The sequence below is a fragment of the Labeo rohita genome, chromosome 8, assembly GCF_022985175.1.
Source record: "Labeo rohita strain BAU-BD-2019 chromosome 8, IGBB_LRoh.1.0, whole genome shotgun sequence".
In the NCBI taxonomy this organism is placed as follows: domain Eukaryota; kingdom Metazoa; phylum Chordata; class Actinopteri; order Cypriniformes; family Cyprinidae; genus Labeo; species Labeo rohita.
In genome coordinates this window covers 6,651,286-6,679,126 of record NC_066876.1, presented here as the reverse complement: position 1 = coordinate 6,679,126, position 27,841 = coordinate 6,651,286, and the positions used below count along the sequence as shown (strand labels likewise).

General features: G+C 40.5%; 1 protein-coding gene across 1 annotated transcript in view; it reads right to left on the bottom strand.

The window, feature by feature from the left end:
* Nucleotides 1-18,294, bottom strand: part of LOC127169582 (phytanoyl-CoA hydroxylase-interacting protein) — a 32,997-nt gene extending 14,703 nt beyond the window's left edge. The window contains exons 1-3 of the mRNA XM_051117062.1: nt 18,156-18,294; nt 17,834-18,075; nt 7,805-7,981 (exon numbers count right to left, since the gene is read on the bottom strand). Of these exons, the coding sequence (XP_050973019.1) occupies nt 7,805-7,978 (174 nt within the window). The 5' untranslated portion in view covers nt 7,979-7,981; nt 17,834-18,075; nt 18,156-18,294. The remainder of the gene's footprint in view (nt 1-7,804; nt 7,982-17,833; nt 18,076-18,155) is intronic.
* Between the last annotated feature and the right edge of the window lie 9,547 nt (nt 18,295-27,841).

Here is a 27,841-nt window from a genome sequence, read left to right as displayed (position 1 = left end):
AAGCGACGAAGGGCCAGAAGCACAGCCAACAACTCTAGGCAATTGATATGCCATTGCAGTCGAGTCGAGGTCCTGTCCAGGAGCCCGATGCTGCTTGCCCGTTGCATACAGCACCCCAACCCGTGGAAGAGGCATCCGTGTATACCACAAGATGCCTGGAGACTTGTCCCAGGGGGACTCCGGCCTGAAGGAAGGCCGGGTCTGACCACGGGCTGAACAGGCGGCGACACTGCGGGGAAACGCCAATCCGGAGTGTGCCACGGTGCCATGCCCATCTCGGGACTCGATCGTGTAACCAGCGCTGAAGCGGTCTCATATGAAGCAGGCCGAGCGGCGTCACTGCGGCTGCGGCTGCCATATGCCCCAGGAGCCTCTGAAATGTTTTGAGAGGGACCGCTGTTTTGTGTCTGAATGACTCCAGACACTTCAGCACTGACTGCGCGCGCTCGTTGGTGAGGCGGGCTGTCATACTGACCGAGTCCAGCTCCACACCGAGAAAAGAGATCCTCTGCACTGGGGAGAGTTTGCTCTTCTCTCGGTTGACCTGAAGGCCCAGATGGCTGAGGTGCCGGAGCACCAAGTCCCTCTGTTCGCACAACAGATCTCGCGAGTGAGCTATGAGAAGCCAGTCGTCGAGATAGTTGAGGATGCGAATGCCCGTCTGCCAAAGAGGGGACAGGGCAGCCTCCGCGACTTTCGTAAAGACGCGGGGAGAGAGGGAGAGGCCAAATGGAAGCACTTTGTACTGATACGCTCGACCCTCGAAAGCAAACCGTAGGAAGGGTCTGTGTCGAGGCAGGATCGAGACGTGAAAGTACGCGTCCTTCAGGTCGATGGCTGCGAACCAATCCTGGGGACGAATGCATGTTAGCATGCGCTTCGTCGTGAGCATCTTGAACGGCAGCCTGAGAAGGGACCGATTCAGGGCTCGAAGATCCAGGATGGGTCTTAACCCACCGCTCTTTTTGGGCGATGAAGTAAGGACTGTAAAACCCTGACTTCATCTCGGCTGGAGGGACAGGCTCGATTGCGTCCTTCGCCAGTAGGACTGCAACCTCCGAGCGGCATGTGTGTCCGAATGGACAGAAGTGGAAAGGACGCCTCTGTACCTGGGCGGACGCCTGGCGAACTGAATCGCATAGCCGAGACGTACCGTCCGAATCAACCACCGCGAGGGGCTGGGAAGCTGAAGCCAGGCTCCCAGCCTGGTCGCCAGGGGTATCAAAGGGACGTTGACCGACGTGACCGCAGTGGGGCAGCCTGGGGGGGGAAGGGGAAGGGGACTGATCCCAGAAGGAAGAACGTCCTGGAGAAAAGTCAGACTGCACTGGGCAGCGCTTACCTTCTTCCCTGGTTCCCGCGCTGGCGACATCAGGCTCCGAGTCCGAATCCGAGGAGACACTTCTGGGGCGCTGCTCAAAGAGGGAACTCGGGGCCTGAACCCCGGAGGTGAGAGAATTGACTCTTCCTGTGACAGCTCCCGGCCCTCCACCGGGAGTGGGGACGTTGATGTTGTCATCCCCCAAAGAGCGATTCTCTCCACCTCCGGGTTGCCCGCGTCTCAGGACGCTGTCACCCGCAGATCTTTTGCGGGTGACGGGTCCCTGAGACGCGGGCGGCGCCGCTCCCACGGCCAGCTCGACGTCGGGCTGCCAATCTGGTGTCATGTACCTTAGCAGGGGACGGAGCTGGTTGTTTGGAAGCCGCGGGGGCACCCTCGGCGACGAGCAGGCGGAGGTTGGGGCCCTGCGGACATGGTTGGAATGTCGCGGCGGGGCAGGATGTGTTTAATCGCCTCCGTCTGCTTTTGAACCGCCGAGAACTGCTGGGCGAAGTCCTCGACGGTGTCGCCGAATAGGCCGCCCTGGGAGATAGGAGCGTCGAGAAACCGTGATTTGTCGACATCTGCCATCTGGGCCAGGGTCAGCCATAGATGTCGCTCCTGGACCACTATGGTGGACATCACCTGACCAAGGGAACGCGCCGTCACCTTCGTAGCCCGGAGGGCGAAGTCGGTGGCGGCGCGGAGTTCCTCCATTGCACCCTGGTCAGAACCCCTCTCGTGCAGGTGTTTCAACACCTTGGCCTGGTACACCTGTAAGGTGGCCATAGCGTGCAAGGCGGTGGCAGCCTGTCCAGCGGCGTGGTAAGTCCGGCCCGCGAGAGCGGACGAGAACTCACACGCCCTGGAGGGGAGATGGGGCCGATCCCGCCAGGTGGCAGCGCCGGGCGGGCATAGATGCACCGCGACAGCACGCTCGACCTGAGGGACCGCCTCATAACCCCAGGCTGCACCGCCGTCGAGAGAGGCGAGGGGAGAGGAGCTGGGACGTGGACGAGAAGAGTGCGGGGCTCGCCAAGTCCTCACCAGCTCCTCATGCACCTCCGGGAAGAAAGGCACTGGGGGAGAGCGCGGCGGTGCAGCGGGAGCCCTCCCCAGAAACCAATCATCCAGCCTAGAGGGATCGGCCGGAGGTGTTTTGGGCACGTCCAGACCGATCTCCTTGGCGGCTCGGAGGAGCATAGCCGACAGTTCAGCATCTGTCTCAGACGGGGCGGCAACCGCAGAGGAGGTACCGACCCGCCGAGTCGTCAGCCTCATCGTCAGACTCTCCCTCTGATGCTGCAGCAGACATCTCGATCTCCTGGGGAGCGCAAAAGGAGATACCCAGCCCGCTGTACGGGGAGGTATACTGCTTTGGCAGCTCAACGGGACTGCGCGGTGACGCAGAAGTCCGCGGGGCTTTGGGGGCCGACGGAACATTCTGCATAGTCACCTGAATGTCCCCCAAGTGCCTCGCCGCGGCAGCCGAAAACCTTGACGGCTCAACGATTTACCGCGGAAGACAACAACAAGGGGTGCCTACTCATGAATGAGCGGCGGGACTTTAACGCAGCCATGGACATACATTCGCAATGAACGCACGTACCATCCGTGAACGCTGCCTCAGCGTGCTCTCGGCCCAGGCACGTGAGACAGCGATCATGTCCGTCCAAAGAGGCGAGGAAACTACCGCACCCGGAAGCGCACGGCCGGAGAGACATACCGGGAAGATGTCCTCGACAGCCGCGAGAAATTCACTCTTTTGAAATCCCGGTCCGCCCAGGGAGAAACCGCGGCACAACCGTGCACTCAGACGGGGCGCTCGCTGGAGTGCGGGAGGCGTTGATGCCGTGAAAACAGCAGCCCGCAGGATTAGGCTGGCGGCTGCCGAACGCTCTTTTAGATGAAGCTCTTTTAGTAGCTCGGCAGCACGCCAGCAGAGAGAGTGTGAACTCAGGAACTCTTTTTCTTTTTTTTTTTTTTTTTTAAATAGCTCAGAAGACGAGGCTCCAAAAGCAAAAGTCTGAATGAGTGGTTGCACGCCGCCTTCTTATATACCCGTATATACGGGGAGTGGCTCGGCATGCAAATACCACTCGCCAATGTTCATGAATGTTCATTGGCCTTTAAGGCTTGAATATTGGAGGCCCATATGTAACGATGATTGAAGGGGAACCAAAATTACTAGTGTACCAAATTTATTTATTTATTTATTGCAAGAATTAATTAATTAATTAAAATAATAATAATAATAATAATAATAATAATAAATAAAAACCTTAAAATAAGAAAATAAAAAAAAATAGGTGCATGATGACCAAAATTACTAGTGTACTTTTTTATTTATTGAATGAATAAATAAATAAATAAATTAATTAATTAAAAATTAATATTAATTAAAATATAATAAATAAATAAATAAATAAATAAATAAGTAAACATTTTAAAATAAATAAATAAATAAAAAAATATGTGCATGATGACCAAAAATGACTAGTGTGCTAAATCTATTTTTTTTTTATTTATTTATAATTTAATTAATTAATTAATTAATTAATTAACCCATTAAAAAATAATACAAGTAATTAATTTTTGGTATTTATTTATTTATGCATTTATTATTTTGGCAAAAAAATCCTAAGCCTAGTTTTGTGTTTTGTTTTGTTTTGTTTTGTTTTGTTTGTTTTTTTTCTAAAGGGGTGGTTGGCTTGGCATCAGGGACACAATTATTTTACAATAAAAACTTTAGTTTCTTTAAAACACTGCTGTGGATTTTAATGTCCTCGTGGTGAGAAGTTTTACTGAAAAAAAAAAGCATAAAAACAAATAAACAATATATGCATATTGCCCCAAATGACTGTTTTTGCAAAACAATATTTTAATTTTCTAGAGTTCAGATGCAAAACCTGCTAATTTTAAAGAAATACGTCAGATGGATTTAGAGGCTTTTGCATCTGAACTCTTTATATGTTAAGTGGTAGTTGGCCAGGGATTGGAGACACAATAATTTTTAGCTAAATAGTTTTGCAGATTTTCATGTGCAATTGGCAAGGACTACTACCAACTAACTAACCAACTAAATACACAATGCCTCAAATTACTAGTGTACTAAATTTAAAAAAATTCAAAGCAATATTATACATGCTTTTAAAGAGGTGCTTGGGCTGGAATTAAGGGGTTTATGTGTTTACTGGTGAGGAAACATGTCCTGGTGAGTCATTACCCGCTCACAGCAGTTTTTTCTCAGGTTTCTCACGCTCCTGTATTGGAAGTGACATGAGCATCACAGTAGCCCTGAAGGTCTGCCCTGTGCCGGGCTGTCAGATGTGCTCATTACCAACACACCTACAGCCACCTATTACACCCCCATCCTGCTCCCCGTCCCATCATCTCCCTCTCCAGTGCCTGCTTTGTTCTCTCCGTCCTTAATTTAACCTTTATTCAAACAGGAAAGCAGGGGATGCTCAATTAAAGAGCACAAAATTAGATTAAAGATATGTATTAACCCTTATACATTAGATGTGACAGTCCTCACTACTGTGTCCCTGTTTAACCCCAGACTGTCCTGAAGGGACTGTCTCTGTAATAAGTTCATAATAAGTTCACAAATTCCACTGGCACTCGTTGTGTGACACAGAATTAGAGTTGTATTTTATGCTGTGAGATCAACAGGGAGCACAGTGGAGCGGAACGAAGATCTAAATGACAGCGAATACTGACTCTGTGCTTGAAGCGGTCCTCATGCACCTCCGGGAAGAAAGGCACTGGGGGAGAGCGCGGCGGTGCAGCGGGAGCCCTCCCCAGAAACCAATCATCCAGCCTAGAGGGATCGGCCGGAGGTGTTTTGGGCACGTCCAGACCGATCTCCTTGGCGGCTCGGAGGAGCATAGCCAACAGTTCAGCATCTGTCTCAGACGGGGCGGCAACCGCAGAGGGGTACCGACCCGCCGAGTCGTCAGCCTCATCGTCAGACTCTCCCTCTGATGCTGCAGCAGACATGTCGATCTCCTGGGGAGCGCAAAAGGAGATACCCAGCCCGCTGTACGGGGAGGTATACTGCTTTGGCAGCTCAACGGGACTGCGCGGTGACGCAGAAGTCCGCGGGGCTTCGGGGGCCGACGGAACATTCTGCATAGTCACCTGAATGTCCCCCAAGTGCCTCGCCGCGGCAGCCGAAAAACCTTGACGGCTCAACGATTTACCGCGGGAAGACAACAAGGGGTGACTACTCATGAATGAGCGGCGGGACTTTAACGCAGCCATGGACATACATTCGCAATGAACGCACGTACCATCCGTGAACGCTGCCTCAGCGTGCTCTCGGCCCAGGCACGTGAGACAGCGATCATGTCCGTCCAAAGAGGCGAGGAAACTACCGCACCCGGAAGCGCACGGCCGGAGAGACATACCGGGAAGATGTCCTCGACAGCCGCGAGAAATTCACTCTTTTGAAATCCCGGTCCGCCCAGGGAGAAACCGCGGCACAACCGTGCACTCAGACGGGGCGCTCGCTGGAGTGCGGGAGGCGTTGATGCCGTGAAAACAGCAGCCCGCAGGATTAGGCTGGCGGCTGCCGAACGCTCTTTTAGATGAAGCTCTTTTAGTAGCTCGGCAGCACGCCAGCAGAGAGAGTGTGAACTCAGGAACTCTTTTTCTTTTTTTTTTTTTTTTAAATAGCTCAGAAGACGAGGCTCCAAAAGCAAAAGTCTGAATGAGTGGTTGCACGCCGCCTTCTTATATACCCGTATATACGGGGGAGTGGCTCGGCATGCAAATACCACTCGCCAATGTTCATGAATGTTCATTGGCCTTTTGAATAAGGCTTGGAGATGATTGGACTCTCAAGCGAGTTCCCATATGTAACGTCGTAGTGAAACGACTGAAGGGGAACCAAAATTACTAGTGTACCAAATTTATTTATTTATTTATTGCAAGAATTAATTAATTAATTAAAATAATAATAATAATAATAATAATAATAATAAATAAAAACCTTAAAATAAGAAAATAAAAAATAGGTGCATGATGACCAAAATTACTAGTGTACTTTTTTATTTATTGCAAAGCAGTATCAAAATGTTCATGAGTAAGTGGCAAGGACTCTAACTAACTAAAATGAATAAATAAATAAATTAAATTAATTAATTAAAAATTAATATTAATTAAAATATAATAAATAAATAAATAAATAAATAAGTAAACATTTTAAAATAAATAAATAAATAAAAAAATATGTGCATGATGACCAAAAATGACTAGTGTGCTAAATCTATTTTTTTTATTTATTTATAATTTAATTAATTAATTAATTAATTAATTAACCCATTAAAAAATAATACAAGTAATTAATTTTTGGTATTTATTTATTTATGCATTTATTATTTTGGCAAAAAAATCCTAAGCCTAGTTTTGTGTTTTGTTTTGTTTTGTTTTGTTTTGTTTGTTTTTTTTCTAAAGGGGTGGTTGGCTTGGCATCAGGGACACAATTATTTTACAATAAAAACTTTAGTTTCTTTAAAACACTGCTGTGGATTTTAATGTCCTCGTGGTGAGAAGTTTTACTGAAAAAAAAAAGCATAAAAACAAATAAACAATATATGCATATTGCCCCAAATGACTGTTTTTGCAAAACAATATTTTAATTTTCTAGAGTTCAGATGCAAAACCTGCTAATTTTAAAGAAATACGTCAGATGGATTTAGAGGCTTTTGCATCTGAACTCTTTATATGTTAAGTGGTAGTTGGCCAGGGATTGGAGACACAATAATTTTTAGCTAAATAGTTTTGCAGATTTTCATGTGCAATTGGCAAGGACTACTACCAACTAACTAACCAACTAAATACACAATGCCTCAAATTACTAGTGTACTAAATTTAAAAAAATTCAAAGCAATATTATACATGCTTTTAAAGAGGTGCTTGGGCTGGAATTAAGGGGTTTATGTGTTTACTGGTGAGGAAACATGTCCTGGTGAGTCATTACCCGCTCACAGCAGTTTTTTCTCAGGTTTCTCACGCTCCTGTATTGGAAGTGACATGAGCATCACAGTAGCCCTGAAGGTCTGCCCTGTGCCGGGCTGTCAGATGTGCTCATTACCAACACACCTACAGCCACCTATTACACCCCCATCCTGCTCCCCGTCCCATCATCTCCCTCTCCAGTGCCTGCTTTGTTCTCTCCGTCCTTAATTTAACCTTTATTCAAACAGGAAAGCAGGGGATGCTCAATTAAAGAGCACAAAATTAGATTAAAGATATGTATTAACCCTTATACATTAGATGTGACAGTCCTCACTACTGTGTCCCTGTTTAACCCCAGACTGTCCTGAAGGGACTGTCTCTGTAATAAGTTCATAATAAGTTCACAAATTCCACTGGCACTCGTTGTGTGACACAGAATTAGAGTTGTATTTTATGCTGTGAGATCAACAGGGAGCACAGTGGAGCGGAACGAAGATCTAAATGACAGCGAATACTGACTCTGTGCTTGAAGCGGTTGTGCTCGCTGCCCTCTTTGCGGCTCAAGTCGATGAAGTAATGCGTCACTCGGGACGAGTCCTCATGGGCCATTTCCCAGGTGATCCGGAACGAGTCGCAGGTCACATCGCTGATCTGAATATTATGGGGTGTGGAGAGGAGCTCCACCTCAGCCATCACCTGCAGGAACAAAACACCAGAAACTGTCAAACGGAGAAAAATTACAGCCGGTTATGTTAGTGGAAAAACAATCTACTGTCCTGATGAAATTCAATTAACCTGTGAATAGATGAGACTTCAGCTGAATTAGACAGATAACCTTCTCCTTACATAGTGTAAATTAAATTCACCTATAAATAAGCTATGTTATAAATGTCCATTTTTCAGCTTGATTTTTGTTTAATAAGCACTGTAGTTTTTAAATATGTGCTTAGTTAGCTGTAAAGCTCATTGAGTTTGTTCTCATCAAATGAGCCGGTCTGAAACCAGTTTCCTCAGGATGTCATAATAGTCTGTTTAGTCATTGACTGAATAGACAGCACAGCAGCTGTAGGTTTCAGACACAGCCGACTGAATTACTCATCATTTATTCATTAACCACTTTGTTTCTACACAAAAAGGACAAATGAGGAAAATGTGCTTATGTTATGCTTGGCTGCAAATGCTACAGTTTGTACAAAACAGTGAGGCACATATGCAAAAATAATTTTAACAGTGTTTAGATAGATACTGTTAACTTTTGGTAGGTTAATACAGACGTTTTTCTAAACACATAAATAGATAAATCCAGTAGATTTAATTTAAATGTTTTTTCTGTGTTCATAACAATGCCTTGGGTGCTTTTTCAACGTTTCCTTGCAAACAGGCTAATGATGATAAAAATATGCAAAGAAAATCTAGCATTTGTAATCTCTACAGTCATCACCAAAAATATTGGCACCCTTGCAATTCTGTCAGAAAATGCACGACTTCTCTCAGAAAATTGTTCCAATTGCAAATGTTTTGGTATTTATGTGCTTATTGTTTTTTGTTTGCACTGGAACAACACAAAAAAACAGAGAAGACTCAAATTTCATACAGAACTCAGAAATAGACTGGACAAAATTATTTGCACCTTGTCGAAATTCTAAGAAATAGTTGCTTTTCAAGCATGTGATGCTCCTGTAATTTGTATTTAGACACACTTGCGGCAGGTAACAGGTGTTGGCAATATAGTAATCACACTTGCAACCAGTTAAAATGGAGAAAAGTTGACTCAACTTTTGTGTTGTGTGTCACAAAGAGCATGGAGAAAAGAAAGAAGTGTAAAGAGTTGTCTGTGGATTTGAGAGAAAAAAAATGTGGAAAAACATGGACAATCTCAAGGCTACAAATCCATCTCCAGAGATCTTAATGTTCCTGTGTCCAATGTTGCCAAGTCTGCAGTTTTCCCGCGGGTTGAAGTGACCTCAATAATGTAATATTTATCCCCTGGAATGCTAATTTTACCTGGGGAACCTCGCCAAAAAAATGTGTATTTTACCCCCTGGAAAACTATTTTTAATGGGGGCCCCCCCTCGAAATGCAATTTTTTTGGGCTAGTTTTGAGTAGCAATTGGGCAGGTTTTGTTGTGAAAACCTAGCAACCCTGCCTGTGTCTGCTGTGCGCAATATCATTAAAAGGTTTACAGCCCATGGCACCGTAGTTAACCTCCCTGGACGTGGACGGAAGAGCAAAATGAATGAAAAATTACAATGAAGGATTGTTTGAATGGTGGATAAAGAACCCCGATTAACGTCTAGGGCCCTATGATTTCCACGATGCGGAAAACGTGGACGGAATCACTAAATCCAGTCATAAAAACGTAATTTACTGAATAACACGGAATGTCATGGAATTTGTCATAGTTTGAATGAATTAATCAAAAGTAGGTCATTACACTTAAATCAAACCGAAATATGGACTAGTATCTGTAAATATTACACAGCAAAAATACCATTTAAATGTGAATCCTGCATGTTCTGCGTGTCTCTGTTTTAATGAATGGAGCAGACCAGCGATTTTGTTTACTACACACACTGAAGCGCGCGTCACGCTCGCTGTGATTTCAGCATCTGTCATCTCACTAAATGAGGACATAAATACATGAACAATATTTGCTGAGTGTCACTTCATGAGCGTTTGACCCATCACACAACATTTCTTCCATATTTTAATTTAATGAAATGAAATTAAAATATGCTTTATGCCTTTATTTGATAACCAGATTTCAAGTTTCATGATTTAATTAATGAGACATGCTCTTTGATGAATAAAATTTAATTTGGGAAAAAAAAAAAACGGATTTCATAGGGCCCTAAACTTTTTTTAAACAAATTCAAGCTGATCTGCAGATACTTTAAATTGTAATAATATTTCACAGTATTACTATTATTGTACTGTATTTCAGATTAAATAACTGCAGCATTGGTGAACACAAAAGACTTCTTCTTCTCCTTCCTTCTCCTTCTTCAAAAATTAAAAATCTTACCGACCGACCCCAAACATTTCAACGGTAGCACATATGTCATTAGATGATATACTGACAAAAAAAATGACTTTTACGTTGGTGTTAACCCTGTTACCATAGTATTTTTCCATAATTTGTTGTCATGATGACATGACAAAATTATACATGAACTCTTTCAGGACAAGTCTAAATCTCATTTTTATCACATTAGCACTTTTACATTTGTCTGTAGAAGGTAATCATAAAATATAAACTCTGTTACCATGATTTTATACTGTAAACATCTGATCATAAAAAAGTGGATTATTTATCCACCTTTTTCTTCCTGTAAGAGCAGGAACAGCCATTTGTAAATTTTAAGGATTTTATTCTTAGCTGTACAGAACAGCTCATTTTCCTGCTTGATATTACAAATTGGTGTGTCTTAGCATATTAATGTATTATCCTGATTATGAGCACACTGTTTTGTAGTGCAAACAGTTTTACTGTTTACTGCACATTGTTATTCTTCTCGTTATTTCCATATAGCAGCTAATAAACCAAAGTCTCACCCAGAGACTTACTTCCAGGTTAAAGAAAAAGGTGTATAGAACTGAATAAAATTCCTTAAGAGGTGCTTTGTAACCATGCAACATCCTATTAAACTCTTGAAATAACTCAGTTAAACTTTGTTTTTGTTTTTTTATGTGGAGTTATCTCAGTTAACGCCAGTAAAGTATGGAGTGCCGCAAGACTCTGTCTTAGGTCCTGTGCTATTTTCAATATACATGTTGCCCCGTATTATTAGAAAATTTGGGATTAGTTAAACTATTAGATACTAAACTATGTATTTCAACAAGATCAGATGAAATATCAAATTATCTTAGCTAACAAAGTATGTTAAAAATTAGGGATGCCACCTAATAGTTGACTAACTGTTGACGAGAAGAGGCTTGGTCGACCAAAACTGTATTAGTCGCTTAGTTGCAGAAAAAAACAATTCCACAGGAAGTGGCGAAGTCATGCAGTCCATGACAGACAGGTTGGTAACAGCTGGTCTGTGTGGCAATACAGTACATCACGCAGGACATCCAAACACTCACCTATTATTCATCGACCTCAAAAATGGCTTTTCACCTGAAAGATGTAAGTAGCAACAACTTTACATGGCAGCTCAAACTACTGTTAACCTAGAAAAATGCGTGCTATTGAAGTATCTGTGCGGAGGTAATAATGGGTTCACAGCAAATTATTTCAGTAAGTATTTCAGTAAGACAGTAATACAGTGGTTTACCTGAAAACCTAAAGCTGCACTAGATATCACATATTAGCACAAAAACAGATGGGTCATTCTTTAATCTCATGTCCGTGAAGTATATTTTAATATATTTTTATCAATATAAAGCCCTGATGCTTAATTATCTAGTACTATATGTTGAAAAAGCCATATCTTTTGTTCACAAATGATGTTCATATCACATACAACCCTGGTATTCAGCTGTCCAATTTGGTAAAGTTCCTTATTCTACTCTGCATTTAAGCATGAAAATGACCTCAAATATAAATTAATTTCATAGTTTTGCCTTCAGTTAGATTAGGTTATCAAGACATTTGGGTGTGTGCTTCAAAAATAATAACTGTTTGTGATATAACTTGTTTTATTTGTGTCTGACAAACCACTGTCAACTAAGTTACCCAATAGAAAACCCCCTGTCAAATAGGAATGGTTTGTCCCATTCTCGCATAATTTGCACAGTATGTGATATTTCCCCTAGCAGCACATGGATGAAACACTAGAAGTGATGTTCTCTCTGTTTCCCTAATATTGGTTAAACTAACAAACCTGTGTCAAGAGACAATTTAACTAAAACTTATGTTTTGTTTATGAAAATATATTTCTAAACATACCATATGCTCAGTAGTTCTAGGCTTCCATGTTATAGGCCCAAAACACTAAAAATGTCAACAGTGTTACCCAGTAAAAGTAACATGGTGGACAGTAGCAAACATAGATGGTATTTTATGTACATATACAGATCACCTTTATTTATACAGCACTTTATACAATATAGATTGTTTCAAAGCAGCTATGTAAGGTCATGTTTGGGATTTTGGGGAAAAGACTCGTTAAGGCGATTCTGAGTCGACTCTTTCTTTTGAGAGACAATATCTTTACGTATAAAGCACTTTTTTGATTAACAGCTTCGCAGACTGTTCACATTGAAGGATAGCTACATTACAAACTTCAAAAAAGATATTTTTCGAAAACCCAAATGACCTGCTTTTTAACAGATAAACACATTATTTAGCCAATCATCTAATCAAACCAGCAAAGGCCTGTTTCACAGACCTGACTACTGCCTCTCAGTGGAGAGATAATAAGGCCGTTGTGTGATGTGTTCTGCTGAAGTGCGGGTGTGAGTAATGCTCTGCTCTCCTCCGGTGTGTGATTACTGCCATGAGTACGTGTGAAGTGCAGTGAATGAGGCCGTGTGCTTGATTAGCTGTCATTTCCTGCTCCTATGACCGCTGACCCTAGAGTAATGTGAAGTCACACAATCTATTATCTACCCTTGTGCTCTGAGAAACACCCATAACTCTGAGAGAGAGATGGCAGGGTGATTTATAAACACATCTCTTTTCTTTTCTCCTTTCACTGCTTTCATATTACTCACTGTCCTATTTCCCATATCAGTTGTTCTTTGAATTTGCTCTTTGACTTTCACCTTTTTGCATACTTCAAGCATATTTTACCATTCTTAAAGGATTAGTTCACTTGCAGAATAAAAATTTCCTGATAATTGTAGTCACTGATAATTGTAGTCATTGTAGTCAATAATGTATTCACCCCCTTGTCATCCAAGATGTTCATGTCTTACTTTCTTCAGTTGTAAAGATATTATGTTTTTTGACAAAAACATTTCAGGATTTTTCTCTGTGCTTATCACCTGCATCCAATCAGGGACCCTATATAAGCCTTGGACTTGGACTAATCAAAGCTCGCATTTGGATCCGCCCGCTTCACGCATCGTTCACTCTGTAACAGTACGTGACCTTTCCAACGTGATTATGTAATGTGCAAAGTCAAGCAAGACAAGCATTTGTGGTATACATTTTTATTTATTTTAGAAAATGACCGATTGTTTTGCTAGATAAGACCCTTGTTCCTCGGCTATGATCGTGAGAAGCCCTTTGAGGCTGCACTGAAACTGCAATTTAGTCCTTCAATCCATTGATCCCCTTTGAAGTCCACTATATGGAGAAAAATCATTGAATGGTTTACTTAAAAACCTTCATTTCTTTTCAACTGAAGAAAAAGACATGAACATCTTGGATAACATGGGGGTAAGTAATTCTGAAAGTGAACTAATCCAAATAATACATTTGGGGGTCAGCTGTAAATGTAAAATGTACATGTAAGCTAAAATGTCACGGATTTGGTGTATTTTGGTATAAATCTCCCATATGGACAGTATGCTGAGGCAGCGCAATGCCAGGAGACTGGCATGAAAATGCTGGATGGCACAAATGTGTGCATGCCAGAAAATGAGAATATGTTTTACAGCAAGTACTTCACACATGAATGCTTTGGCTCAGAGACATATGGCATCCCTTGTGAAAGAGAAATACACTTTTACAAGAGAATTTATTATGGAAATATCATGTTTTAAATAATATACTAGTGTGAACTGAATGTACTTTTTTGGACTTTTAACCGCATGTCATTTGCAATTAAATAAGAATGTATAATAGTTTATATTGAAATAAATGCTGTTGAACTTATGAGTGTTTTTTTTTATTCACTTTACTTTGATTTTTTGTACAATGACAAGCATTTATGATTAACTAAAATATACTTTGTCATTCACAAAGTATATTCACATGCCATTCATGTTCTATTCACACTTTTATGCCACATATTCAAATATATGTGACCCTGGACCACAAAATCAGTCTTAAGTCGCTGGGGTATATCTGTAGCAATAGCCAAAAATACATAGTATGGGTCAAAATGATAGATTTTTCCTTTATGGCAAATATCATTAGGAAATTAAGTAAAGATCATGTTCCATTAAGATGTTATATAAAATTCCTTCTGTAAATGTATGAAAACTTTTTTTGATCAGTAATATACATTAAGAACGTTATTTGAAGAACTTTAAAGGTGATTTTCTCAATATTTAGATTTTAGATCAGATTCCTGATTTTTAAATATTTTTTAAAAATATAGGACATTTTTTTAATTTCCTATCCTAACAATACCATACATCAATGAAAAGCTTATTTATTCAGCTTTCAAATGATGTATAAATCTCAATTTTGAAAAAAATTACCCTTACGACTGGTTTTGTGATCCAGGATCACATTAATGTAATTACACATTTGTAATGATAAAGTTGCAGTTGCATTGCTGTCTATGCAGGGTCGGAAAGCTCTCGGATTTCATCAAAAATATCTTAATTTGTGTTGTGAAGATGAACGAAGGTCTTATAGGTTTGGAACAACATGAGGGTGAGTAAATAATGACAGAATTTCCATTTTTGGGTGAACTATCGTTTTAAGATTTGAAGTACACTATGAGTGCACATTCATTGCAATCAAGCACACTTCTTTCTTTTCTTTTTTTCCACAGAGGACATATGTTTGTGTGTGTGGCCTGAAGTGATCATCTGCTTTGCCTTATGATGGAACATAATTTAAAATGTAATTTAAGATTAACGAACGGTGAGTTTTTAAATATCTGTCCTCATTCTCTGCACATGCTATTACAGCAGTGGGGATGGAGGCAGTAACTGCCATAATGTCATGGAAACACATCAACTCCCCAGACTGCTGCCTTTCATTCAAAGGGAATGTAGGCCATGATAAACATCCTCACAGGACTTGCATCAAAGCTGCAAAACACACACACAAATATACACACACAGTGCTGCTGCTGCTGCTTGCTTACTATTTTAGAAAAACCTTTGAACAGTTTTGAGTTTTGCTCTAGTGCTCAGTAAAAAATCAAGATGCTGCATGCTGTCTATTATAAAATAAGCCTCAAAAATGGTAAGCAAATCTTATGAAAACATGTTCAGATCACATTTTTAATAAAAGAACGATTTTTGTTTTGTATAAAGAACATAAAGTTATTTGCATTGTGACATTTTTTTCTCATGACAATTAAAAGTTATTTTCCCAAAGTCTCATTACTGTAATGCAGCCAGACGTTTTACTTTGGGGTTTGTTTGTTTGTTTATATGTGTGTATGTAGTTCCCATTATTCTTAGTGATGATTCTCATTAAATTCTCATTAACTGTTGTAAGTTTTCAAGCAATGATTGTATGAATCACTGAAGAAAAGCAATAGATGAGGAACAAGTCAGAACTAATTAATGGAATTGTTTTAAAAATTAATCATTTAATATTAGATTTTCATTAAGGCTAATTTAATAATTTATTTCAAAATTTGTAATCAATTTTTTACAAATTTTAACTGCAGTGTGTTATTTAATATTGCATTTTAAGTTAGTATATTTTATATGTGCTAATTTGCAACTTCATCATTACAAATGTGTAATTACAAATAGATTAGACATTTTAATGAAAATTGTAAATAAAATACTCTAATATGATAAAAAATGCTGTATTAAAATGACTGTAATACATTATAAATAATTTTATATAATAATAATAAACAATACAACAAATATTTTATGTAAAATGAATAATCTAGAATTATATCATTATTAATATATATATGCATTATAATCATATAATAAACAAATGCATTATAGTAATGCGTTATATTATTATGAAAAAGTTAGCAAAAATCAGTGTAATAATTTTAAGAACTAATAAATTATTATTTTATTCTCAATAAGCCTGATTTAATTATTTATTTGAATTTTTTAAATCATGTTTTTTATTTAACTATAGTGTGTTATTTGATATTACACTTTAAGTCATAATAAAAAATGTTACATTAAAATGATTAATGTTACAAAAAATGTTACATTAAAATGACTGTAAAACATAAGAAATAATTTAAAGACAGTACAACAAATATTTTATGTAAAATACTTAGAATTATCTAGAATTATATCATTATTAATAATATATCTGCATTATTATAATACAATAAACAAATGCATTATAGTAATGCATTATTATACTATTATAAAAAATAATGTAATTATTTTAAGAATTAATACATTAATATTAGATTCTCATTTAGGCTGATTTAATTATTTATTTCAAATTTAAAAAAAGAAATGTAACTAGTGTGTTATTTGATATTACACTAAGTCAGGATAAATGAAATGTTACATTAAAATGACTGTAAAACAAAAGAAATCATTTAAAGACAGTACAACAAATATTTTATGTAATATGCTTAAAATCATATAAAAATTATATAATTATTAATAATACATCTGCATTGTAATAATATAAAAAAACAAAATGTATTATAGTAATGATAATTACAATTATGGTTAAATGTAATGAAAATTATGTCACAATGCAAAAAGAAAAAAGTCCTAAAATTATTCCTAATTTTGTCCAAGTAAAATGCACAATATGTTTTTTCTAAAGATATTGCGGTTGGTCTTATGAGATTCAATCAGCAGTATAACAGAGCAGAAAAGCATTAATAAACATGGGGTCTGTTAAGAAAAATATTAGTATTGATTGTGTAAATATGTGGCCACATATATACAGTATACATGTACAACATGCTTGTGTATGGAGAACTACAGAGATGCACTCATCACGTAAACCGCTTTTCTGACTAAAAAAACACAACAACACAATTTTCCCAAAACTCTTTGTCTTCGCTTTGATAAAGCCTCAGCATAAGTGTATTCAATGACCCATATGTGCCAAAATAAACATAAACGTGCATCCAGAGCATATCAGTGGGTCAGTCACAAAGAAGCAAGCCACATTCACACATGATTAATGATCTCCTGCACAAACAGCAGCATCTGAACTCAGTGAGATTCATTGAGGAATCGCTCGCTGGACTGAGCACCTGGAAAAACGCGAGCCTGATTCTCACAGTATTAATGACTTTGTCATGGCTCAGATTTCTCTTCATGAGCCAGTCTCATATGTATCTGCAATGCAGCTCCACTGTGGTGGGAGTGAAACTATTAAAAGCAACACTGTTCTACATTTCACTGTGATAGACAGAACTACAAAAGAGGGAAAAAAAGAAAACACCAGCGCAAGAAAGCACACTTTGAACAAAATGTTCTAATCTGATTATCTGTGCTTCTCCTCTGGACGGTGAAAGTCTACAAGGCAGTCCTGACCTCAATTCACTGCACTTCAGAGAAAAAACAATTCGAAGAGGGAAAAATTAAAATAAGAAACATGTCAAAAAAGCATGTAAATAATGATAATATGTGGAAGCGATTCAAGTAAATAAGTAGATAAATGTATTATATTAATATATATTATATTATATACTCCACATAGGATATGTGTCTTGGAGAATAAATGTCTTGTTGTATTACATATTATATTATAGTCTAAATTCACATGTGCTTTAAATGAATATAAAAGTAAGACGTACCTCTGTGTTCAGAAGCAGTTGTGATGAAGAAGAAGGGAAATGTTCACAGACAGAAGCTGTATGAATGAGTGTGGTTTTAATTCACCGTCTTTCCTTCCCTTTCAGTGCTGCCAGCTCCGTAAACGAGGATGAAAACTGAGATCGGGGGGATTCTCGTTTGCCCCTTCGTGCGCACTTTCACTTACCGTCACACTCTCTCTCTCTCTCTCTCTCTCCCCCGCATGTATTTGTGTTTTCTACAGCTGTATGCCAAAGGGAAATGAAGAGCCATGAGAAAGTGCAGCATCAATGAACCGTGAAAGTGATATAACAAGCTACTCACTCTTGCCTGTTCCACACGAGGCGCTCCATCTTCACAGAGACGAGCGACAGCACTTGCATTTTTACATCAACAAATGAAGCGATTTTCTCCAGTCACAACAAGCGAGAGTGATGACACATCTCCAGCACATGCTGACTAGAATAAAACATCTCTGCTTGAGAATAAGTGTGAATGCAATCTTGTCACAAAAAGGATTTTGTAGCTTTGAGTTTTAGGATTTCTATAGTCGCTAAAGTTTCCTTTTTAACTCTATGCAGGGTTAGAAAGATCATCAAAAATATCTTAATTTGTGTTCCGAAGAACAAAGGTCTTATGTCTTTAGCAACATGAGGGTCAGTAATTAATGACAGTATTTTCATTTTTTGGTTACTGTCTATATTAATCCGGATATATTTGAAAACGGAGTTTTCGTTTTAAAACGCTCTCCGTCCACACTAGCGTTTTCAAGCGTTTTCCAAAAGTTTCTCATCCGCACTGAAACGTAGGAGAACGTTAAATTCGCCATACTGCGCATGCGTAAAAACTCACTTAGATGATACAGACGGAAGAGACATAAGAAGTTTTCACGCAATTCTTGGCAGGATCATTTTATTTACGGAAATATCTCATCTTTCACTATCATTCGCTCTCAGGTTTGATCTAAAAAGCAGCTGCCCTCACGTTTAGCTGCAGGAGTCAGGACAGCAACTACATTTTCTGTCATCTTTTTAGGACTGTAATATGAAGAGTGTACAAATATATCTTTAGCAGCAGTGTGAGAGTGAATAGCACATAACGGCCACAATTACCGGTATAAACATAGATATCTATTGGTACAATATGCGTCACATGACTAAACATGCGTCATCATTTTCAAAAGCCTCCGTTTTCACAGTCCACACTGCACCGCGAAAACGGCGTTTACAAATTTATCCACTTTGGAGAGCGTTTTCAAAAAGCTCAGTTTTCCTTGACCAAAAATGCCGTCTCAGTGTGGATGGAAGGCCAAAACGGAGAGAAAAAGATGCGTTTTCAAACGAAAACGTATTAGTGTGGACATAGCCTAATACGTTTTCGTTTAACGCCGTTTCCGCGTTGCAGTGTGGACTGTGAAAACGGAGGCTTTTGAAAATGATGACGCATGTTTAGTCATGTGACGCATATTGTACCTATAGATATCCATGTTTATACCTGTAATTGTGGCCGTTATGTGCTATTCACTTTTTTACACTGCTGCTAAAGATATATTTGTACACTCTTCATATTACAGTCCTAAAAAGATGACAGAAAATGTACTCAGTTGCTGTCCTGTCTCCTGCAGCTAAATGTGAGGGCAGCTGCTGTTTAGATCAAACATGAGAGCGTGCGACATGGACGCGTTAGTGAATGATGAGATATTTCCGTAAATAAAATGATCCTGCCAAGAATTGCGTGAAAACGTATTATGTCTCTTCTGTTTGTATCGTCTCAGTGAGTTTTTACGCATGTGCAGTATGTCGAATTTAACGTTTTCCTACGTTTCAGTGTGGATGAAAAACTTTTGGAAAATGCATGAAAACGCTAGTGTGGACGGAGAGCGTTTTAAAACGAAAACTCTGTTTTCATATGTATCCGGATTAATGTAGACGCAGCCGCAGCCTTAGTGTGGACATGGCGGCCCTGTTTACACTAGTGCGTTTTCGTTTTAAAACGGCGTTTTACAATTAAAACGATCCTTGTCTACATTAGCGTTTTCTCTGCGTTTCAGAAACGATCTCCGTCTACACAACACAACCCGAAAACGCATGTCACATGACCATTCACGCAGGTACAACCATAGATATATACAGGTGCATCTCAGTAAATTAGAATGTTGTGGAAAAGTTCATTTCAGTAATTCAACTCAAATTGTGAAACTCGTGTATTAAATAAATTCAGTGCACACAGACTGAAGTAGTTTAAGGCTTTTGTTCTTTTAATTGTGATGATTTTGGCTCACATTTAAAAAAAACCCCACCAATTCACTGTCTCAACAAATTAGAATACTTCATAAGACCAATAAAAAAAACATTTTTAGTGAATTGTTGGCCTTCTGGAAAGTATGTTCATTTACTGTACTCAATACTTGGTAGGGGCTCCTTTTGCTTTGACTACTGCTTCAATTCAGCGTGGCATGGAGGTGATCAGTCTGTGGCACTGCTGAGGTGGTGTGGAAGCCCATGTTTCTTTGACAGTGGCCTTCAGCTCATCTGCATTTTTTTGGACTCTTGTTTCTCATTTTCCTCTTGACATTACGCCTTAGATTCTCTATGGGGTTTAAGTCTGGTGAGTTTGCTGGCCAGTCAAGCACACCTACACCATGGTCATTTTACCAACTTTTGGTGCTTTTGACTTTGGTTTTTAAAAAAACACAGTGGACCAACACCAGCAGATGACATTACACCCCAAATCATCACAGACTGTGGAAACTCAACACTGGACTTCAAGCAACTTGGGCTATGAGCTTCTCCACCCTTCCTCCAGACTCTAGGACCTTGGTTTCCAAATGAAATACAAAACTTGCTCTCATCTTAAGAGAGGACTTTGGACCACTGGGCAGCAGTCCATTTCTTCTTCTCCTTAGCCCAGATAGGACGCCTCTGATGTGGTCTGTGGTTCAGGAGTGGCTTAACAAGAGGAATACGACAACTGTAGCCAAATTCCTTGACACGTCTGTGTGTGGTGGCTCTTGATGTCTTGACCCCAGCCTCAGTCCTTGTGAAGTTCACCCAAATTCTTGAATCGATTTTGCTTGACAAGCCTCTCAAGGCTGTGGTTCTCTCGGTAGGTTGTGCATCTTTTTCTTCCACACTTTTTCCTTCCACTCAACTTTCTGTTAACATGCTTGGATACAGCACTCTTAATACATGAGTTTCACAATTTGAGTTGAATTACTGAAATAAATGAACTTTTCCACGACATTCTAATTTATTGAGATGCACCTTTATAGGTAGACTCCCTTTGGCGGATGAGTCTACGTGATTGGAGCGGTCAAACGATGGATCTGCCTGCACAAATATATGGGTACAACAATGAGCATGATGTTATTGTTTACACGGTCATCAAGGATACGCAGATAGAATGTGGTCATAGTTTTCAAAAGATTCCGTTTTGGTCCGTTTACACTGAAATGCAGCCCTGGATTTTTCAAACTAAAACGGGGTCTGCAGCATTTTCAAAAGTCTCCGTTTTCGAAGGTTGAAAATGCCAGAGTAGTGTAAACGATAGCTGTAACCGTAGCAAAAGTTGTGCATTTTAAAACGAAAAATTAGTATAAATGCAGCCTAAATGTGTGAATTTAAAAAATGTAATCTTAAAAACAACAGTATAAAGCCTAATGAACATTATTTCATTAAACTAATGTTCAAAATAATCCTAATTTTGGTCTTTCTTACACCTTTTCTTTAAAATTATTCCTGACAGCTAACCAAACTACCTCACAGTGGGAAAATAAAAAGAAAAAAGATAATCAGTATTTACATTACAGTGGTTAATCTGTAAATTACAATTACCCCGCTGTCACGAATCTGGTCGGTGTCCCGCTGTCCGCTCACCACCAGATGTCACTCTCGCCCTTTCACACACAGACTGTTGCACCACACCCCGGACTACATTTCCCATCAGCCATTACACTTGACCCACGACCTATCAGCGGCGCTATAAAAGCCCCGGACTTTCCATGCTAGTCACGGATTGTTAGATTGTATTGTTGTTGTGTTAGCGTTCCCTGGTTTCTGGTTCCCGTGTTTTTGACTTCTCGCCTGCTCTTTCGTTTACGTCTGTCTAGCCGCCTGCCTTGGATTATCGCTCTTGTTATCTGGATTATTCTCTCGATCGCCTTTGTTATTCCTGTTTGCTCCCGTCTCGACCTTGCCTGTACGACCATGTCTTTGTCTCATCCCAATAAAGGCTTGCATATGGATCCGCTCGCCTCTCGTCCCTCACTCCGTGTAACAGAACAATCCGTCAACAAGGATCCAGCAGCTCAGAACCCCGCAGTACAGATCATGCTCCTCAAGCAAGGTGAGCGACCAGTTGAAAAGTTTGTCATGGACTTCTACGCATTAGCACAGCAGACTTCGATGAGTGATCTGTGTCTGATGATTTTTTCCGTGGAGCTCTCTCTGAACCTTTCGGCTCCTTAATGCCAATGTATCAGCCCCAGTGGACGATAAGCCAATATCTGAACATTGCACTCCAGATCAGCGGTTCCTTGCTCACTGTGGGTGTCGCGGGGGAAGCAACGCGACATCGCGGTAACGCCGGCAGCGCAACCGGCCCGTGTAATGGCGGCCGAGCCGGTGCTCGCTCACCAGATGACGGCCGCGCCGGAGCGCGTTCATACCACAGCAGCGACAACAGAGCCTGTGCACAAAGTAGCGGCGACAGCGGTGCCCGTTCACAAAATGGCGGCCGCGTCGGAGCGCGTCCACACAATGGCGGCGACGGCGGAGCCCGCTCACAAGATGGCGGCGATCACAGAGCTCCGTCACGTCACAGCTGCCATACAAAAGCCATTTAAAGGTACAGTTACATTTCCTGAGTCAAGTCAAGTTTCCAAATCGAGTCAAGTTGCAGCTCTGTTTCCTGAGTCCAGTCAAGTTTCTGAGTCAAGCAACATTACAGCTGCTGTTTCTGTGTCAAGTCAAGTTACAGTCATCGTTCCAGAGCCAGTCGCAAAGATGGCCGCCACGCCAGAGCCTGTCGCAAAGATGGCCGCCACGCCAGAGCCTGTCGCAAAGATGGCCGCCACGCCAGAGCCAGTCGCAAAGATGGCCGCCACGCCAGAGCCTGTCGCAAAGATGGCCGCCACGCCAGAGCCTGTCGCAAAGATGGCCGCCACGCCAGAGCCTGTCGCAAAGATGGCCGCCACGCCAGAGCCTGTCGCAAAGATGGCCGCCACGCCAGAGCCTGTCGCAAAGATGGCCGCCACGCCAAAGCCAGTCCACAAGATGGTCGCTGTCTCCAAGTCACGCCACATGATGACCCACGTGTTGGACTCACCCCTAATGGCTGTACGGACAGCTAAGATGGCGCTCCCTCTTGTTGCGGCAGCTACCCCTGATTCAAGTCAAGCTACAGGGCCGAGTCAAGCTACAGCAGCTGTTCCCCACGAGTCAAGCCAAGTCAATGTTGTTCCAAGCCATGTTGTTCCCGAGTCAAGCCATGTTGTTCCCGAGTCAAGCCATGTTGTTCCCGAGTCAAGCCATGTTGTTCCCGAGTCAAGCCATGTTGTTCCCGAGTCAAGCCACGTTACAGCAGATCTTCACAAGCCAAGTGACGTTATCGCTGCTGCTCTTCCCTTAATGGCAGTGGCCATGTGGTGTGTGTGGGCTACACACTGTGCTCCTGAGGTCACGCCTGTTCACAGGTCAGCCTCTGAGCTCTCGTCTGATCACAAGCCTGCACCAGAGCTCTCGTCTGGTCTCAAGTCTGCCCCAGAGGCCCCGTCTGGTCTCAAGTCTGCTCCAGAGGCCTTCCCCGTCGGAGAAGCTGCGCCAATGCCTCCAGAGGTGTCGGCGCCAGCCGTAGAACCTCTTACGGAGGGGGCGTTAACCACCAAACTCTCTGCTTCTCCCTTTTCCCTGTCTACATCCTCTGTCACTGTTCTCCCCAGGTCCCAGTCGATGACGCAGCCTCCTGTTCCGCCCGGAGGGCTGCTCCGCCTCCTGTTCCGCCCGGAGGGCTGCTCCGCCTCCTGTTCCGCCCGGAGGGCTGCTCCGCCTCCTGTTCCGCCCCGGAGGGCTGCCCCGCCTCCTGTTCCGCCCCGGAGGGTTGCTCCGCCTCCTGTTCCGCCCCGGAGGACTGCTGCGCCTTCTCCTATTCTGTCTGCCTCCTCTGTCCCTGCTATCCCCAGGTCCCAGACCGTGACGCAGATTCCTGTTTCGCCCTGGAGGGCTGCTCCACCTCCTGCTCCGCCTCCTGTTTCGCCTCGGAGGGCTCCTGCGCCTCCTGCTCCACCCTGGAGGCGCCCGCGCCCTGGAGGGCACGCTCTGCCTCCGGCTCCGCCCTGGAGGGCTCTGGCGTCGCTTGCTCCGCCTCCGGCTCCGCCCTGGAGGTCTCCTGTGCCTCCTGCTCCGCCTCCGGCCCCACCCTGGAGGGTTCCTGCTCTGCCAGTCCTGCCTCAATCACCGGGTCCTCCGCAGGAACCTGGCCCTCCAGCCCTCGCCCTGTCTCACTCCCGCCCCACCGCTTCCCTGGACTGTTACTCTGTTGGAGCGTCTGGAAGCCGCTCCTTGGGGGGCTATGTCACGAATCTGGTCGGTGTCCCGCTGTCCGCTCACCACCAGATGTCACTCTCGCCCTTTCACACACAGACTGTTGCACCACACCCCGGACTACATTTCCCATCAGCCATTACACTTGACCCACGACCTATCAGCGGCGCTATAAAAGCCCCGGACTTTCCATGCTAGTCACGGATTGTTAGATTGTATTGTTGTTGTGTTAGCGTTCCCTGGTTTCTGGTTCCCGTGTTTTTGACTTCTCGCCTGCTCTTTCGTTTACGTCTGTCTAGCCGCCTGCCTTGGATTATCGCTCTTGTTATCTGGATTATTCTCTCGATCGCCTTTGTTATTCCTGTTTGCTCCCGTCTCGACCTTGCCTGTACGACCATGTCTTTGTCTCATCCCAATAAAGGCTTGCATATGGATCCGCTCGCCTCTCGTCCCTCACTCCGTGTAACACCCGCAAAGGAGTTATTAAAACTTTCTGACATCTTGTACTCAATATTATAATCAAGTATTTCTAAATATAAATAAATGTTATAATTTGCAGAAGTCTATGAGTTATAAAAGAAAAATGTAAAAAGGTAAATAAAGCGTGACATACAAATTAAGAATAGTCTTTAGTAAATAATACTACTACTAATATTAATAATAATTATTATTCCTATATTTGTCTGTGTTCTTCTTCTTCTTCTTCTTCTTTTTCTTCTTCTTCTTATTAGTATTATTATTATTCCCTGCAAAGGTTGTGGTTATCTCATTCAGATATAATAATAGTAGTAATAATAATAATAGTAATAATAAAGATTTATTATTATTATTATTATATAACCTACAAAGCTTGTGGTTATCTCATGCAGATATAATAATAGAAATAATAATAGTAATACTTTATATTATTATTATTATTATTATATATAATTTTTATTTATTTAATTTTAATTTATTTGTTTTTTTAAAAATACTACTACTACTACTAATAATAATAATAATTTATTAGGGATATATAATAATATCATAATAATACTTGTTCTTATTTTTATATTGTAAAAATATATATTATATAAAATTATGTATATATATTTTTCATACAGTTTAAAATATTATATACATTTTTTATAACATTTCTACATTCCATTATATATTTTATAATATTTTTTATATTATTTTTATTTTTATATTATACAATGGTTGTGATGTGTGATATATTGGCATACAACATTAAGTGAATGTATCTTCATGTATCTCACACCCCCTCTTGAGTTGCAGATGGCTCACCGTGTGACCATTTTTATTTTAGGGTGTAAAACCATGTCTAATATGCTTCCTGTCAGATTTAGAATCCGAGTTTCATAACCAAACTTAAGAATGAGATTTAAAGGAAAACAGACACACACACACATACACACACAGAAATGAAGCTGGCTTCAGTCAAATTATTGACATTTATAGCAGCATGTGAACTCAAGCGCACTATGGAGGAGGTCATCACTGCACTGAGGGCCAAACTTTACATTCATTACACTTTGACGCCACTATAACTCAAGTATATGCTCGTGTGGATCTGCTTTACTGATACCAGCGTCCACTCGTGCATGTTGTAACTCAAGGACAGGACGATCTGATGCTTCAACCTACAGAGGAACTAACCAAATGCTGCACCATATGGTCACAAGCAGCACATCCCCTGCGATGCAAATGCACAGCGATCACTGAACACCACACAACAACACGTCTGACTGCCATGACATGCTGAAGCTCTGTGAAGGTCAGATGATCAGAGCTGTGTTTCTGACTCATTGTGAATGGCCTGTCTGTGATTGATGGGATCACACCGGGACTCTCTCTGCGCACGGCTGCTTTGACGACAACTTAAATTATCTCAGGATGGAGAGTAATTAATGGACAGCAGATAATTAAAACTCAACAGACCTTGACAGCCATGTAAGGATGAAAGTCATTATAGATGTACAGATTTCGATATTTGTCAGTTGAAATTATTAGTGGACTGAAATGCTTATATTTGTTAATTTATTTAAGATTAATTTCCCCATTCAGCCTAATAAATGTGTAGTCTGATGTTATTAGTGCTGTGATTACAATAATAAAGACTTGGATTATTTACCCTCAAGTTAAAGAGTTAAAGTTAAAGAGTTTCTTTCTTCTGTTGAACCTAAAAGAAGATATTTTTAAAAATGTTGGTAACCAAACACTTGACAGTAGCCATTGACTTCCATAGTATGGAACAAAATACTATGGAAATCAGTGGGGACCAAAAACCATTTAATTACACACATTCTTCAAAATATCTTATTTTATGTTCATCATCATTACTTGATTTTATTCCAAACCTAATTTCATCCTCACTCTAAACCTATCAAAAATCATTCTTGTGTGGAAATTTTTTTGCACATAAAGTTTGTGCAAGACTGAATGAAAATGAACACAGAATATATTACATTTTGTAATATAATGTAACAGAGACTCCAGGGAAGCGTGATAGATCCAAGTGCGAGCTTTTATTGAACACAACGTAGTCAGACAGGCAGGGTTGATCTCCAAACAAACAGTAATATCCAGGGCAAAAACAATAGCGAAATCCAGAAAACAGGCAGAAGGTCAAAATACCAAGAGCGCAGTCCAAAGTAGCAAAACAAGGCAATGAAACAAGGCAAAAACTATGGCAAGAAACAAAGCCGTGGCATGAACAAAACAAGGCAATGAAACAAGAGAAACCGCTTAGTAGAGTCCGCACAACAAAACAATACTTCGCGAGGCCTGTTTGGTTTAGGCCTCCCTAAATGGCCACCAAACAGAAAGTTACCAGAGAAGCAGCAGAGGGAGCAGCAACAGGCAGTCAATGGGTGAGGGCTCCCTCTGCTGGCGTGGCGTTACATATAATCATAATAATACTTGTTATTTGTATATTTGATATTGTAAATATATATATACTATTATATTTATATAATTTTATGTAATTGTATATTATGTATTATATTATAATGAAAATGAACACAGAATATATATATATATACATTTTATATAGTAAACATTATATAGATCATATAATTTTATATATGTATTATATACATTATAAATGAATAAATAAATAAATACTAAATACCTTTGTTTTTAATTGAATCTAATTTTATGTATTTTATATATAATAATTAATAAAAAATGCTAAAATAAAGGTTATATATATAAATAAATATATTTGTTTTTAATTGTATTTCATATATATATATATATATTATAACATTTTTTATATATTTTATTTAAAAAATATTGGTAACTAATTCTTGACAAAATATGAAAATATGGAACAAAATACTATGGAATAATGTGTTATATATTCTAAAACAAAAATTATATATAATGTTTTACATTTTATATTTTATTCATAATACTTTTTTTTACATTTTTAGATTTTATATAGTAAAAATTATAGATTATATAATT